General features: G+C 46.8%; 2 protein-coding genes across 2 annotated transcripts in view; both read left to right on the forward strand.

The window, feature by feature from the left end:
- The window catches only part of LOC144156213 (pseudouridylate synthase TRUB1-like), a 356,387-nt gene that overhangs the window by 273,160 nt on the left and 66,762 nt on the right, over window positions 1-16,465 (forward strand). The window lies entirely within an intron of this gene.
- Window positions 1-16,465, forward strand: part of Dsd (attractin-like protein dsd) — a 69,242-nt gene that overhangs the window by 25,851 nt on the left and 26,926 nt on the right. Inside the window, exons 6-12 of the mRNA XM_077688084.1 lie at window positions 4,082-4,175; window positions 5,723-5,969; window positions 10,067-10,247; window positions 13,596-13,750; window positions 14,081-14,168; window positions 15,513-15,577; window positions 15,673-15,819. Coding sequence (XP_077544210.1) covers window positions 4,082-4,175; window positions 5,723-5,969; window positions 10,067-10,247; window positions 13,596-13,750; window positions 14,081-14,168; window positions 15,513-15,577; window positions 15,673-15,819 — 977 coding nt within the window. The remainder of the gene's footprint in view (window positions 1-4,081; window positions 4,176-5,722; window positions 5,970-10,066; window positions 10,248-13,595; window positions 13,751-14,080; window positions 14,169-15,512; window positions 15,578-15,672; window positions 15,820-16,465) is intronic.

Below are 16,465 nucleotides of genomic sequence, written 5' to 3' on the forward strand. Positions count from 1 at the left end.
CGTAGAGTGCTGTTTTTTTTATAAGTGCCTACTCAAACTAAAATAAGTATAAGATACGGATTTATTGTTGATGGTGTCCCTGAAGGCCTTCACAAGCGGACACGGATGCAGTCGAATTTACAACGTGAAAACTTCACACGATTTTAAACACACTGCAGATAGAAACCATAAAGAATACCCCATGATATGTTGCCACGGAATATGCGTTCTAACTTTAGTTATTGTAAATGCAAAAAGATAATTTGGGGAGATGGGCAACACCTAAAGCAAACTAATAGTGTATACGGACTATACATTAAATTTAGGGTAATAATAAGATGAGAACCTTATGGGCCTTGGGAACTGCAGACTATAAAAAATATTGCGTGGTGGCGTCTGGCGAATGGTAAAAATATCTTCGGATGCAAGGTAGGGTACCGGGATGGAAAACTATAAATCACAGTTTTGAGGCCCCGGAACCGGTTCGGAACGGTTCCTTCAATTCGTTCCGGTTCGGGTTCAGTTCCAAAATGGCGGAAAAAATACGGTTCCGGTTCAGTTCCGGTTCCGGGCAAAAATTCGGGTTCGGTTCCGGTTTTCGGTTCGGTTCCGGTTCCGGTTCGACACCCTGGTACTTGTCCTCATGCTTTCGCTGTTTTTCACCTTATTTTCAGTAGTGCTGTTTGTAAGAGTGGTATATTCATGTTCTCAGTGGGATATTTTATCAATATAGATCAACTTGTATTTTGTCTTCACTATCTATTCTGCATCAGGACCAAAGTTTAATTCACTATGTGCCAGTGTTTTATCAGGGCAGACACCACCCACACGTTATTGTGCAGGTCTGTGACCTTTGCACCAATTAATGCCTGTAGATAGCTGTAGCTTCACAGAAAAGAGAATCTTGGGAGTGGCTAAGTTACTATTGTGCAGCAGCTGTCTTTTTTTTTGGTTCAGAGGATGAATACCTTCACCACATTTTTTTGTTCCTGTGCTTTGTTGCGTTAGATGCTTGAAAAATCTCTGCTACTCATATTGCTTTAGTTCATCTCTTTCACTATGTGTGCCATTCCTTAGGTGGCGCAATTGTATGTAAGTGGTTTGCATGTATAGGGGTGTGCACAAGTTTTGTGAGCAGTAAAACACTATGCTAGGGCCATTATTGTGAATGCAGTGCAACACACATTTTACCTATGAATCAGGTCCAGAGAAAGGTTGCAGATGTGAAAGCTGTAGTGAATGAATGATTGCAATTGGCAAGGGAACTGGTTGTAACGAATGGACCAGGGATTGTGTGGAGTCACGTGCCGGGCTACTTCTTCACAACGAACAAACGCAGTACTTTCAAAAGACCATCTAGAAGGTCGGGAACGAGGAGGAGAACACTGTTTACGTAAAAAGCATGGGGACTGAAGGGAACCAGGCCCTACTTCAGTTCGCTGTGGCTGGTGTGGTGGAGAATGGTCAGGCAGAGTAGAGACCGGATAGAGAGAGAGAGAGAGAGAGCGATCTTTAATGAAGTCTGGCGATGTTAGCTGGGCTAAAATGCCTAACTTGCTACGCCAGTTGATGACGTGATGAAGACGATGGCGATGATGTTCAAGAAGTTGATGCGTGCATATACGGCGAGTTATTCACAGCGACTGGTCTAGACCTGTGTGTTGCAGGTACTCTATCAGAGCTTTGGTAGCCTGTAAAGCACGTTTGGGACAAGCCCATGGTCCTAAAACGTCCTTTAGCTGCATGTCCACGGAAAGCGGCAGTCCCAAAGTCACTGCGAGGGATACTCTTTGAGCACTGAATCGAGCACATTCACAGAGCAGGTGCTGCAGGGTTTCTCGCACATCACAGTGTGGGCAGAGTGGCGACGTAGCCTGTTTTATCTTGAAGAGGAAGTTGCGCGTGTATGCGACATTCAACCGCATGCGATGTAGAATTGCTTGTACCCGCTTAGAAAGTCCTGGTGGCATTTTAAATTTGCAGTTGGGATCGATGAAAGATAACGGCGCGTAATGACGTGATACGTCATCCCAGGCTGCACGCTGCATGTTCCATGCCACGCTGGATGCGAGTATAGATGCATCTTTCCTGGAGAATGATATAGCTATTGCCGATACACGATGCTTATGCGCAACGGATGCAGCAATGTCCGCCTTCACATTGCCAGTTATCCCACAATGGGCTGGAATCCACTGAAGTGCAATGTGATGGTGCGCTTGTAGAGCTTGGAGATGTAAAGCGTGTATGTCACACACAAGCTGGTCTTTTGGAAAAGATGCTAGACATTGAAGGGCAGCCCTTGAGTCTGTGAAGATGGCCCACACTCGAGCGGGTTGCTTGACGATATGAGCGAAAGCCACCCTCAGAGCTGCAAGTTCGGTAGCCGTAGTTGACGTTCTGTGACTGAGCATGGCGCTGATGGTAGTACGTGATGACGGTATCCACACACCGATAGTGGATGATGTTGATGACACTGACCCATCAGTGTACACATGAGTGTGGTCTCTGTATATCCGCGACATGTAGTCCAGGGCGAGGAACTTTAGTGCGGGGGCCGGAATATACTCCTTCCTCGTGATACCGGGCACAGTAGTCGTGACTGGTATGGGGAGGAACATCCAGGGCGGGTGCTCAGGAGGAGAAGGAGTGCCTCCGGTGAGTTGGTGGGGCAGTGACAATCTGTTAGCGGAGCTGATAAGTTTTGTAGACTGAGATGTCTTACTACGGGTAGAGTGGAGCTTTGCACCAGGATAATGGTTCAATGGCCGGGGCCATGGCAGGGACTGATGGCTAGCGGCTGGAGGAGACCTCAGGCCGCACCACACTGGTATTGTTTGTGCATTGCATTACTAGGTGCAAGTTTTTAATTGAACAAAATTTATCAAACGTAGCAACAAGATAAGACACTACAGGGGCTAAGACATTTGAAAAAAGAAGAAAAAACAATAAAAAACCCTAACACTTCACCACTGAACATCGTAGTACTTCCAGAAAACTAAGAAAACTAAGGCGGAACACATGACAGTCGGACATGGGTGCACAAAAAAGACATTTTACTGGGTCAGTGCCACTCTGCAGGCTCGCAAGTATGTCATTGTAGCTAATGTCACCAGATGGCATGGAGATGGTGGAAAGAAAACAGCACTTTTGAATGCATTTTCTTTGTGATAAATAGTTCCTAAATTGTCCAGAAGCACTGGGAGCTATGCATTCATAACTTTAACCTGACCAAGGGATAAACAATGTTGCTAAACCCTTTGTAGTGTCCCTCAAGTCTTGTTTTAAGTTCAGAGCTCATCTCTGACAAAGATTTTAAATCTGGGGCTTCTACCTTACACACAAGGGAGGCTGAACAGAGAGGTAAATCATAATAATTAACAGCTTTCCCAAGCCTAGCCAGTGTCAGATGCAAGCGTATTAATTGAAGCGTTCAATTGAAAGTTCCTTAATTTATTGGTAAGATAAGCTTATCACTGAGTGTTGTTGGGTAACCAGTGTCCGAGCATTCATCTTATGAGGAAGCAATTACCTGTAGTTTGGGCTTAATGAGTTTATTTTAGATAGCCAGATGTGAGTGAGCACTGCCAAAGCATGAGCCACTTCTGGACAGATAAGGCTGTCTTGACCTTTTCCACTCTAGCTAGCCACACCATCTCGCAGCTCAAGCTAAACAGTCACATTAATTTACGCACATTAGGTTATATCGGTATAGGGGTATATAATGGTATATTAGTTACAAGCCTGTTTTCCCCAATACTTTAACATTTAATACCTTTGAAGCTAACTGACAGTCTCTGCTGGCCAGTCCTGTATTCAGAAAGTAAGCTCTGCAAAAATTGCACCTATCAGGTAAACTTAGCCAAGGATCACGTGCATGTTAACCAACAGAATCAAATCATAGCTGTCACAAAAAGGGAGGGACATGGTGTGTTAAATGTTATCACCCTTGCAATGTCAGTCCTAGTGCAGCGTGGCCCTTGGGTGGCAGGCAGCTTACTTTATTTTTACTGCCCCTGGAGTCCACCGCTGTATTTGGCTTACGTGTTAGTGGAAACAAGCCAGTTGAAGTGGTGCCGCTCTACAAATCATTTTTCCATTGCAGGTATGACTTCATCACTCACACGTGGCACACAGTGAAGCCGACCACTACCAGTGCACCAGCCAACCGCTATGGCCACTCAGTTGTGACATACAGAGTATGTTCTATCTCTTTCCCATGGCCAGCCCTTTGCCAGGGCATCAATGCCAGGCTTAAAACAGCCTGTTTGAGCCACTTCCTACCCTCTGGTTGTTTGTTCCCGCTCACACGGTTGCAAAAGGGTAGGAACACGGCAACAATGTATGACCTCTTGGCCCAGGCCAGCAAAGCCTGTGCACCACAGAATGCAATTATGTTTTGTTTCACTTTGCTGCCATCCTATGTGACATTCAGGTTTACTGAAGATGAGCTCGACAATGTTCATGTTTTTGCCATTTTAACTTGACGGCCAATATCAATATGACAGCACGACCAGCCACAATGGAAACATGGCTGCAGATGAGCAGTTATCAGCGCTGCGTGAGGGGAGCTGCAAAACAAGGGTGTGTGTATTGTCTGTCCAGTGAGCACTTGAGAGATACCAACACTTTTCCTCTATTGTTGAAAAACACTGCTATGCACAGAACCCTTGTTGGCAGTGCCCATTATCGTGGCTAATTCTGTATGGAACCACTGCCAGTTTCACCAGTGTGCATGGAAGGAAAGGAGGAATTGGCACTATGGAGCTCAGAGCTATCCTGATTAACAGATCGGTTCACAAAGACCTTGGGATTGTAGCATGCCTGTCCTGCTTTCAAGGTGGGCATCTCAGTCACGGAGCTTTTTTGGGAGAAGGGGGCAGGGGGAGGGGGAGGGGGAGGGGGAGGGTGCACTTTGGATTGTGTGAGCATTTCGTCTCATCACATGCTACCAAGTTTTGACGTTTTGAGGTCAGCCATAAAAGCAGCCTCCAATATTATGTAGCAGCGAGGCAAGTGCTGAGAGCTGAAGTGAAATTGAGAATCAACATTACTATGGCCTTAAGCTCTTGTAGGATGCCTTAATGCTCGGTAGGATGCTGCTCACATTGCTTCTATAACACTTTTCCCCATCAGGAAAAACTTCCCTCTTGTCACACGTTTCAGTTACTTTTTTTCTTTTCTTTTTTTCTGCAGTAACTATGAGTACTGTTAAACATGCTTATAACAAACTATAGACAGTCTCGTGGCATTGTCATAACAGTTTGGAGATTTCCCCTCCCTTATTTGTACTTTGGGGTCTGGTTGCTTTCATTTGTATAGAGTTACCACTTGTTACAAATGCTGTCATAACAAGCTGACCCAAATGTATTTGATGGTAATCTTTTATGGGCGTAAGTGAGTCCATACTTTTTTTTGGTTGGTGTAATTTTATGGCCATAAATGTGCCTGTCAGCTCGATCTCTGATCTTTGCCCATTTGGTAGTTTTTCTATTGGGTCCTTGCTTCAGTCACTCGATTTTAACGGTGAAAAACAGCATTAATCGAGAAAACTATCAGGTTGTCATTGCACTTGTATGCCACGTAGTACCTAGTTTGTCGATTCTTTCCCATCAGGCATATGATATGGGGCCTTTCTGGAATTTTGTTAATGTTAACAGATTTTTTTTTTTTATCAGCACAATCTCCATGCCTATTCCTGCATCAATAACTTCTGCTCTCCACACCCCACCCTCTCCCCCTTCAGGGCAAGCTGTACCTGTTTGGGGGCACGCTGCGCGATGGCCGCACGTCCAACGACCTGTGGCGCTGGGACCCTGAAGAGCTCCGCTGGGCCCAGCTCTCGCCCCACCAGCCCGAGTGCCAGAACGAGCTGTGCCCACCCCTCACCGCGGCGGGCCACACGGCAGCCATTGTCGACAACACCATGGTGGTCATCTTTGGGCACAACCCCGACTATGGGTACCTCAACGTCGTGCAGGAGTACACCTTTGGTGAGCTGTGAGCTGTGCTCTCTTTCCTTGGCTCTGCCACTGTGCACATTCGGTGGAGGGCATGACGAGCATCACGTGAACGAGGTGTTGCTGCTACTGCTGTTGTGTGGGGCGTGTGGCATGTTTGCCAGGGACCCCCCCCCCCCCCCCCCCCCCCCCGAAGACATTGGGGAACGAGGCTCCTAGGTTGCGAGAAACTCGCATCAACATCAAGCTGTGGTATTGGGTCCCACGGGCGAACCTGGCGGGTTCAAACTTGATGTGCAGTGTCAGAATTGCATGCTCTTTAAAGGGTTCATTTCAGAGCCTGCCTTTTTTGAAGATCCCTTTAAGCATTAACCGACAAGTGAGGGGCCTATAGCGGGGACTTGAGACCATCGCCAGTGGGGATTTGGGCAAAATACAGACAGGTCTGCAGATATTTCTTGGTAGCTATCTAACAAATGCATGAGAGTGCATGTGGCACAGACAAGAAGCATGTGTGCTACTTGCATACCTGAACCACACAAAAGGAAACAGACACAAAAATATTGACTGCATTATGAAGCGAGAAGTGTTTACGACAAGAAGTGGCACTGCTTCTTCTGTGAATGCCATAAAACTTGTCTGTTTTGCTTTTTCATGTACAGTCGAGCCCACTTATAACAAACCTGAGCGTCACGCGGCCTCCGTTCGTTATATCCCGAAGTTCATAGTAAATGGACCATAGTAAAAAAATGCCAAAACACAATTTATTTTTTCGCAAACAAGTCCGTGATGGCTGTTTGTTTCTGCAGTGCAGACTTGTTTAAGGTGGTCTCCAGTTTATTTAGAGCAGCCACGTGATCTTTGCAGAGGCCCTTGGCGTAAACAAGTTGTTTAAGGTCCTCTATGTAGCCTATTGAAACAGGCGCGCTTATAGGCGCAGGCTCAGAAGTTTCGTCGCTGCTCGCGTCCGATTCCTCCGCATCGCTTCATTAACGATTAACATTAACGATTCCTCCACACTTCATTAACGATATCGTCGTCGGTGCACGGTTCTGCAGTGTCAGCATCTTCATCGTCCCAGCCGAGGTAATGGCCACCATGTCGGAGTCGATGACTCGCTGCCACTGACCATCGGAAGCATCAGGCTCGGCTTCAGGTTGTGTGTCGACAAAGCCGGCCGTGCAGAAACAATTCCGCACGCAGGTGGCTGTCACCTCCGACCAGGCAGCCTTCATTTTTGTATAGCTGAATACAGCGAACCTCGAAGCGGCAAGTTGGCTGCCGGGCGGTCAACAGCTATGACCAAGCGCTCCACAACGCGGGCCCTATACGATGCCTGGCATGTATTATTCCCAAATCAAGCGGCTGCACTTTCGAAGTGGTATTGGGTGGCAACAAAAGCAGGGTCACTGCCGTCAGGGAAGTTTGCACGTGGTGCGCAGAGCAGTTAGCCATCCCGAGCAGTACGCGCCTGCCTTGCCTCTGCATGTCACGTTAGAACTCGCTCAGCCAATCCGCGAATCAATGGCGCATCATTCAAGCCTTACCGTTGTGCTTGTAGCACATGGGCACACAGCTCCTAAAACAACGCCGCTTTTCCGACTTTCCGATGACGAAGGGCACGCGGCGGTTGCTGCTATCCATGTTAGTGCACAGAAGAGCTTTGAGCCGCACTTTGCTATGCTTCCCACCAGTGCATGTGTCGCCTTTCATAGCGTGCGTTTTATCCGGCAACATCTGGTAAAATAACGCAGTTTCATCTGCATTGTAGACGCCGCGCTCCGCACAGCTTGAAATAACTCCGTTTTTTTTTTTTTTTGCCTCGCCGACTATCAACTTAAAAACAATGCCGTGCCGCACCTTGAAGCGATGTAGCCAGCCCGTTTTGCTCGTTTTGCTTGCGAGGAGGTTCGAGAAAGCGACCTGCACCGGCAGAGCTGGGCAGAGGTCGTCATTTCAACCCATCGCGGCGCCGACCGTTCGCTGTAACCGATGGGCAGAGCTCAAAGACGTTCGTTGTACGTGGGATTTTATGCCACTGAAATAACGTATATTTTGATGGTCACGCGCATTTTGTTCGTTATAAGCAAAAGTTCGCTTTAAGTGGGGCCGTTATACATATGTGGGCTCGACTGTAATGCATTGCTATCTATTTTTTCATTCGCATAATGCACCTGTTCATAGTTCCCACTGTCTCACCTTTCTTTACAGTCGTCACAGGACACACACTTGTAACTGAGGGCCACTGGCTTTTATCTCTTGAGGTTTTCACTAGACTAATTTTTTTCATTCCATTACTGGTAGTCACGCATGAAAGTAAGTTGTGTGTTGTGGCGTGAAAACTGAGCTCTTGCTTGTTGGGAAAATGAACTTCTATTATGCTCACAGCTGACTTGTGTTCACCCTTCGTGGTTTCTGTAATTGTCTCACTGTCAAAAGATTGACACCTCAACTGTATGAGATCAAATTGAAGTACGTTCCACGCATCGCAGGCCACTCATATTTTCAGCCAGAGTATTCTGTTGAGTAAAGGAGGCAAACTTTGTAATAATAATAACAATGAAAATCGGTGTCAGTAACCCTTTAATGCTGAAGAATCCCACCCCATGCTTTTTTTTTTCTTGAGGTCCTCAGTAGCACAGAATATGCCTGCTAGTAAGCTCCATGAGGTCTTCTCCTGTTCTTCTAACTTCACTTAATATCCCACCTAATGTCTGAGAGCTCTTCTAATAGTACATACTGCTAAGCTTCCCTCGCTAGACAGAGTGCGTGCGTTGAACGTTGCCAGGGTCAAGTTCCAGTGGCGGCCTGTCCAGACCCAGAGATTCTTAGCACCCTCTGCTGAATCGCTGGCCTGATTTCCACCATGATCGAGTGCTCTGCAGCTGCTGGTGACTGAGGGCATTGGTCAGTCAGGGTGGGTGAGGCCAACTACTACATCAGGGTGACCAAATCCTTCTCTGTTGAGGGAGGGCTGTTTGTGTGCCAAAGAGCCTTCTCAGTGTCGTTGAACCTATCTAGTTTAGCCTCATAGGTATCTGGGATGATGGTTACTTCCGGAGAAGGTAGCACTCCATACCTGCATGGGTTGTGCCCTAGGAGCCTGAAGAAGAAATCAGAAAAAAGAAAAGGAAGAAAGAAAGAGCAAGAAAAAGAAAAAAAAAGGGGTGTGGGGACTGCGAATGCACAAATACAGGTTTCAACTAATTCACGAGCATTGCGCCTTTCTCTCTCTCCCGCGCAGAACACTGCCTCGTACGAGAAAATAAACAAACGTAAGATTCGAAATGTACATACCTCTCATTGTGATGATTGCGAAGAAAGAAGCCTCTATGCGCTTGCAGCCATCCCGCTCACACACCACGCACGTGTCTCTGAAATTACGAGATACCTTCGAAGCCTTAGAACGCAGGAAGATGGCTGTGATGCTATGCACACAAGTGACAAACTGAGAGTTTAATGCACTGCACATGCGGTTTTCAACTATTATTATTCAACCTCTTTCCTCTTCCACGAAGTCGCTTCAAATGACCCTCAGGAATGCGCATGAATGCAACGCTACCTGTGGCAATGCGGCGATCCTTCCTTCGGAGCCTCGAAGCACGGGAAGATGGCTGCTGACACTATACGAATGAGTGAAGAAATTATAGTAGTAGTCAATACTGAATGAATGAAATGTCTTTATTTATTGTGGAATGGCTCTTTGGCCTAATGGGGGGGAAGAAGGGTGTCGGAGAAAAGACAGAAAGAAAAGAAAGAAGAGAAAGAAGTGCGTACACACATGCGTGTACATGGTGTCAATACTAGCACCCTTCTTTCAAAATTCATGTGCGGGCCTCAAAGTGAGCAGATAATGGTGAACATGCAGGTTTGATGTAAAGAGATCCAAACTTTTTATCACATTTTCACGATTACATAACAGCAACTCCTCCAAACGTTCTGAAAGCAGGGAGAGGATTTCTGTTGGATGGCTGGTGTGGCTTAGCTGGAATCTGCACTGTCATCATATTGTTCAGATACCTCCTTTCTGGGAACAGTTCAGCTAATCAGGCGGGTGCAGCAAGGGCATGCTTCAAGTAGGCTTAAGTAGTTCCTGCATTGACCGCCTTTCTGGTGCACTCTTCTCGCAGGCACCAACAAGTGGGAAATCGTCCAAGCGAAGGGCGCCATCGTGAAGGGTGGCTATGGTCACTCGACAGTGTACGACCCCGTCAAGCGTCAGATCCTGGTGTTCGGGGGCTACCACTCGCAGACAACCACGGGCGTGGTGGTTGATTATCTCTACACCTACCAGCCTCACGAACGCACCTGGTGAGCCTAGACAGACTCCTTGGCTACGCCGAGTTCAGTCCTAGGCACAGGTTATTTGCTAGTGACAAGATGAAGTGCCCATTTGTAACAGCTGCTAGCTACTAATTTGAATGTTTTGAGACTTCAAGTGTCATTTCAGTGTTGGTGACTTGTCAGTTTTAAAAGCTTGCCAGTTACGGGCTGGATTTTTCTTGTTTCATTGGTTATAACTAGAGGTGTGCGAATATTCTAAACTTTGAATACTTTGAGAATAGTGTTTGCTATTCGATTTTTAGGGTGAAATCACTGTTCAAAGTTTTTGAATATTTGAAATTCATGAATAATAGTGCAATAAAAGTTGGCTGTGCTGCACTAAATTCAAGTTTTAAAGTTTCACCGTACAGCATGCTCCGTTGGGCTGGCTTTTTTTTTGCACAATTGCAAAGCTGTACAAAAATGCTTAATTAACACGTGCTGATCAATGACCATAAAGAAAACAGCAGTTGCCCTTAAGGGCCATTAGGTGGAGTTAGATGGCAGCATGAGCGCTGTTGGAAACCCAACTCCAATCAGCACCAACAAATCTTGGTGGTCTCCGTTTCGCCGCTGTTTGCATCTGTTTCGTCATCAGATAAGGCAAGATGGCAGCCTCCGGCAACAATGTGTCCCTGCTACAGGCGAACGCGCTGCTGCAAAAACACTTCGTGTGGACACCGCCGCTGACGCATTTGACAGGAGAGCGGTGCTGTGGTTAATACAAGCATGGATTCTGAAATGGGACTCTTCACCTCGTTCAAACCACAGCAAACGCAGCCATTTGCAATACCGTGGATTGGATCGGCTAAACGAGGCTCTCCAGTACTGTTACAAAAAATTGTTGCTAATTGAGAGTAAATGAAATACAGTGGAATCTCGATGATACGATTCTGAGTGATATGAATTTCTAATAAGCCTGGATTCTGAAATGGGACTCTTCACCTCGTTCAAACCACAGCAAACGCAGCCATTTGCAATACCGTGGATTGGATCGGCTAAACGAGGCTCTCCAGTACTGTTACAAAAAATTGTTGCTAATTGAGAGTAAATGAAATACAGTGGAATCTCGATGATACGATTCTGAGTGATATGAATTTCTAATAAGCCCCGGCGAAATTTCATTGTTTGCTGTGGGAAAAATTTCGGCTCTTACGAACGGACCTGCGTGGCCCAGCGGATGATACGAACGAGCCGGCAAGGCGCCCAACTGCCGAGTGAGCGAACGACAGCGACGTACAAGCTCTCTCTCCCCTCTTTGTCGCTCTTTCTCTAGGCTGTTGTTCTCTGCTCGCGGAAATGCGCCGCGCACTCCACAGGCGCGCTGACACCGCCGTGAAACCACCCGCACACTGCGCAGGGCACAGCCGGCCGCGGCAACAAGGCGGCGGCTTTGGTCGCGAAGTGGTGCGGGGCGCTCGAGCGACTGCTTCTGACCGCTCAAAGCACACACGAAGTTTCTTGTGCGGCAAATAAACTAATAATGTGGGTGAAAACGGTGCTATAAAACATCGTCCGCGCTGGTAGTAAAAGCGCTCATGAAATATCTGACAGGGTGCTAAGCCTAAACATCTGGCAAAGCCAGCCGGCTGTCTTGAGCGCTTCGAAACTGCCGCCATGAGGCGCATGCCTTCCAATTGGCGCAAGTCTTCAGGCTCCTCCCACTGCCATGCGCATCGCGCGTCATTTTCTGACCGAGGCACAGGTGGCCGTGGGCGCTGAATCGCCGACACGAGCGTGAAAATATCGCGCGCGCAACATCGACGCGCATGAATCGCGTGCAAAAACGCTCCTGTAGTGAGCATGGGCATTGCGAGTGAGGAGACGGAAGTCGAGAAAGGACCACTGAGCGACATGGAGGTTAAAAAAAAAAATTTTTAAATGTCTCCGATTTTTTCACGCAAAAGGAAGAAAAGAAATAAACGAAAACTTTTTTTTTTGCTCTTTTTTTTTTTTTTTTGGTCTGTGTTTGTTCATACAAATTTCGGATGATACAAATATTTTTCGCGGTCCCGCGAGATTTGTATCATCGAGGTTTTACTGTACACTGTGCAGGACGCAGAGCAGAAGATAATTGGACAAGAGTCACGTAATAAGTCATCCAAACAGAACTGAACATGGAAAGTGCCGTGTGAGCTTGGCCACCACCGTTCAGTTCGCAGGGCTGTTATGGCATTCAACTGCCGTTTGCACTAATGGCCGTTGCAAGTGCCCATGTAACAGGTATAAAATTTGTAACGGAAAAAGTTTCCCAATAATATGATTTTTTGTTATTACTTGTTGGCTTGCAGCAAAGTCATACCAGCCTCTAGCATGCCTAGCCTCTTTCTAATGACTGTCCAGAGGGACAGTCATCACAGCATGTTGAGGAACCTGCATTTCTGCTTGAGAACTCACTATCCGAGCGGGCACCAGCCTTGTCCCCTCACTTGGTGCCAGATCGGCTCGAGATAGCCTCCTCAGCTATCACAACTTGGTCCTACACTACCGTCTCTCCCGCCGTGCGTTTCCCCCCGCTCATGTCAGCCTTAACAATTCCCAGGAACGCACGTGGCGGCTCTTGTAGACCGACACTCTTCCATGTCGTGCGGTGCTGCACCATATTCACCCCTCACTATTTCCCTCCCCCAACTGCCCTTCGTGCGGTGGTCTAGCCACCGTGTCGCACTCCATGTGGGCATGTCCTAATGATCTATTACCCTCCATATCGTGTGATGAGCAGTGGTAGGGGGCGCTGGGTAGCTCGGATCTGGGGATCCAAATCTCCCTGGTGAACCGAGCCACCGCTGTCGCCGCCAGGCTCATGCCGCTGGCCACCCTGCCCTCTTAACTGCCTTGTACAATAAAGTTTCCCTCTCTCTCTCTTTGTGGTAGTGTATGCCACATTTTTGTTCCACTGCTGTGCCATCTTGTCCTTATCTTTTATGTCTAGATTTGTGACATTTTTTTCCAAGCACTACTACGTAAACACTCAGATGTGTTGCAAATTACCTTATCTTTTTTCCTATTATAGAATATTTATACACTCTATACACTCTAAAGCTAATATATTCATATTCAAAAATGTCCGATTCGATTCGCAATCAGTTTTTACTATTCATATTCAATTCACGGTCTAAAATTTAGTATTTGTACACCTCTAGTTATAACATTTCTTGCTTTCTGCCTTCGTTGCCACTATGCTGTTTCAATTTGCTGTTTGAAGCAATTGGTAAGTAATATTTGTCTTCACCTTACGTTTGCTGCTAGAAGTTTCTCAGAAGCTGCGAGATTTTAGCCCCAGTCTCGCATCGTACCTCCAGTGGAGTGTGCTCACTGTTGGCGTTGCCATTGCAGGACTCTGTTGGCACCCAGCACCTCCCACCGATACCTACACAGTGCTGTGCTGTTGCACCGGATGATGCTCGTTTTTGGAGGCAACACCCACAATGACACTGCCTTTAGCACAGGCGACAAGTGCTTCTCTGCCGACCTTCTGGCCTACGACATTGGTTAGTAGTGGACGCTGCCAGTCCAACAAGCCATAGGGACTGCCAGACAAAAGTCTTTTGGGGGGCTTTCACATGGGGTTGTGGGTTTGTGAAGTCAAAAAGTGAAGCCAACTCGGGATCTCTTTTTTCAATTTCATGGCTTATATTAAATGCTTCTTATTAATTATTATTGTCTCACCATGGCTTTTTCACCTGTTGGCACACTCTCCCAGCTTTTATAGCCTAAATGAACAGGGTCGAGGGGGAAGAAAGAAGTATTCCCAAAGTGAACAGCATGCGAAGAGTGTGAACATATTAGGTGTTTGATAAATTTTAAACGTTTCTGCGCAGAGTGTGATTCATGGCAGACACTGTCGGTGCCTTCGTCGTCCTACCTCCAGCTTGAGCGTTTCGGCCACTCTGCTGTGGTCTACAACGAGTAAGTGCCAATCATCCACTCATGTTTGAGCAGCTGGTTTGTTCACTTTTATTGAAATGCAAAGCTTGGACAAGAATGCTGGTGAAGGGGTTTTTAAGTGTGGGAGGCAAAGCACATATTCATTATCATACATGTATTAATAAAAAAGTTCATTTTGAGATCAGTGTCTCCCATTAAATGCTTACATTGGTGGGCACTGCGCACAAAAAATTGTTGATAAAAATTTTATTTGGCATATATCATTATTAGTGCCTTTGGTATTACTTCCTTATTACTTGTTCAGTGCTGTATTCTTTTCCTACTAGGATCCTGCACTGTTTATGGGCTTTTGCACTGGTATGTGCCATGCCAGCGCTACTGCGACACATTTAAAGGGACCCAGAAAAGCCTTTTGTAAAAGTTACAAAAGGCCTTTATTGTCGCGTAGTACCAATATAGTGATGCAACGCCGTTGGAATTATTGATCTACATTCAGTATTAGGTGCGCCAGAAGCAATTAAGTGCACCTCTCACCCCTTGCCGATCGATTCCTCCTCCCTCTCTGCTGCTTTCAAAGCAGCTGGAAACACTGGGAATAGCCATGTGACATCGCGACGCTCGACTTCCGTTCTCCGCTAGCTACATTCCTGCGCCTAGGCACGCGTCAATCGCTGCAGGGACCCGCCTTTGCCTCGGGATCACGCAGAAAGGAGGAAGAGCAGCCGGAAGCCAATGGCAGTGATGTTACCGGCGACCGACGATGGGCCGAATCAGGGGGGCGCCTCGCCGTTGCGTCAGCCGCGATCACCGTTGCGTCAGCTGCGGCGCGCTCATCGGCTGAGAAAGGCGATCTTCAAAAATTGTTTACAAATTATCCGTACAACGTATGGGGCTCACACTTGGCTCAAAAATCCCCCGTTATGTGTTATACCACCTGAATGCATTTGATTGCCACCTTCACAAAGCTTTTCTGGGTCCCTTTAAGTGCTGCATTAGGCCTTCTAAGCTGTTTATCACGTTCTACATACTGTTTAAAAAAAAAATTAGTGTTGCTAAGGGCGTCTCATGCCACTTTTCTAGTTCACCTTTCCACTATCAAACAAGGACCACCTGACTTGATGACCCAGAAATTCCTAGATACAGCTTAAGTCCTGTTTCATGAAGTGCTGTTTTGCGAATTCAGTTATTTTACAAAAAGTTTAAATTTCTCAACCATGAGCCAATGCATTTAGTGAGGTTTCTGATTTGACAAAATATTTCTTGGCTCCTGTCAGCCTCGTAAAATCAGGCCTGAGCTGTCTACTAATGTGTGCAAACAAATTTTTATTGGCAATTTTTTTAATTTGCGTGTGCTTGTGCGTGCAGGTCAATGTACATTTTCGGCGGATTTAACGGCCAGATGCTGACCAATATCGTAAAGTATACACCAGGTGAGTTTCTCAGAGAAGCCCCAATGCCTGGCCAGATGGCAATTCCCTTGAATTCCAAAGAGCAGTTCACAAGTAGTGCCATCCGAATCCCCCAGGGTCGTGTCGAAGCTTTTCCACCCCTGAGAAGTGCATTACATCAGCGGCTGGCGTCAAATGCGCTTGGAACCCGGACAAAAAGGCCTGCCAGGGGTTTCACCTCTTCAACACCACCAAGGGAATCCACACGTGCCCACGGAAGTCGGGTACGGATGGTTTGGGAACCAGGTCCAGTTTTGGCACTTGTCCCACTTCGCATGCGGGTTTTGCCAACCTCTGTGCTCCACCTTCGATGGCAGCCTTCATGCTTTCATGCTCCTCCCCTGTTCAAATGGTGACAGCAGTGAAACAGGGAATGCAAACTAGGCAAGGGAAACTTGGGAAGCTGTAGGGGGGTGAAAGGTCATTATATGGGATGTGGCTATGCTGGTTTCATTAATTGCCGCTCTTCCAAGCTATGTGCTGTAGTTTTTAACCTTTGATTGGTTTGGATGCATCATGGAGCATTTCAGCATCACTTGCTGTGTTGATTGATGTAGAATTGGTGTAAGTATACATGTGACATCTGCTTTGGTAACGCTTCCCAGACATTCTCCCTGACATTTGAAAAAACAGGAGGGAGTGAATGCCCTGTCTCAGAAGTCGGGCACCACATTTCTCTCTGTTTGTCTGGTCGAGATATTAGGTGCCTTAGTTCAAGTGGTGGGAGCTTGGAACATGGGCACTAGCACATATCAAAAAGTTTGAACCCATCGGGTACTCACTTTTTTGTGGGCCAGAGCCCACAACTCATTGTGTCGTTCATCCCCATGTAAGAAATCGCCATCTAGCAAGTTTCAGTCCAGTCTAGAC

The sequence above is a fragment of the Haemaphysalis longicornis genome, unplaced genomic scaffold (assembly GCF_048455015.1).
Source record: "Haemaphysalis longicornis isolate Haplotype H1 unplaced genomic scaffold, Haemaphysalis longicornis Haplotype H1 scaffold_1, whole genome shotgun sequence".
In the NCBI taxonomy this organism is placed as follows: domain Eukaryota; kingdom Metazoa; phylum Arthropoda; class Arachnida; order Ixodida; family Ixodidae; genus Haemaphysalis; species Haemaphysalis longicornis.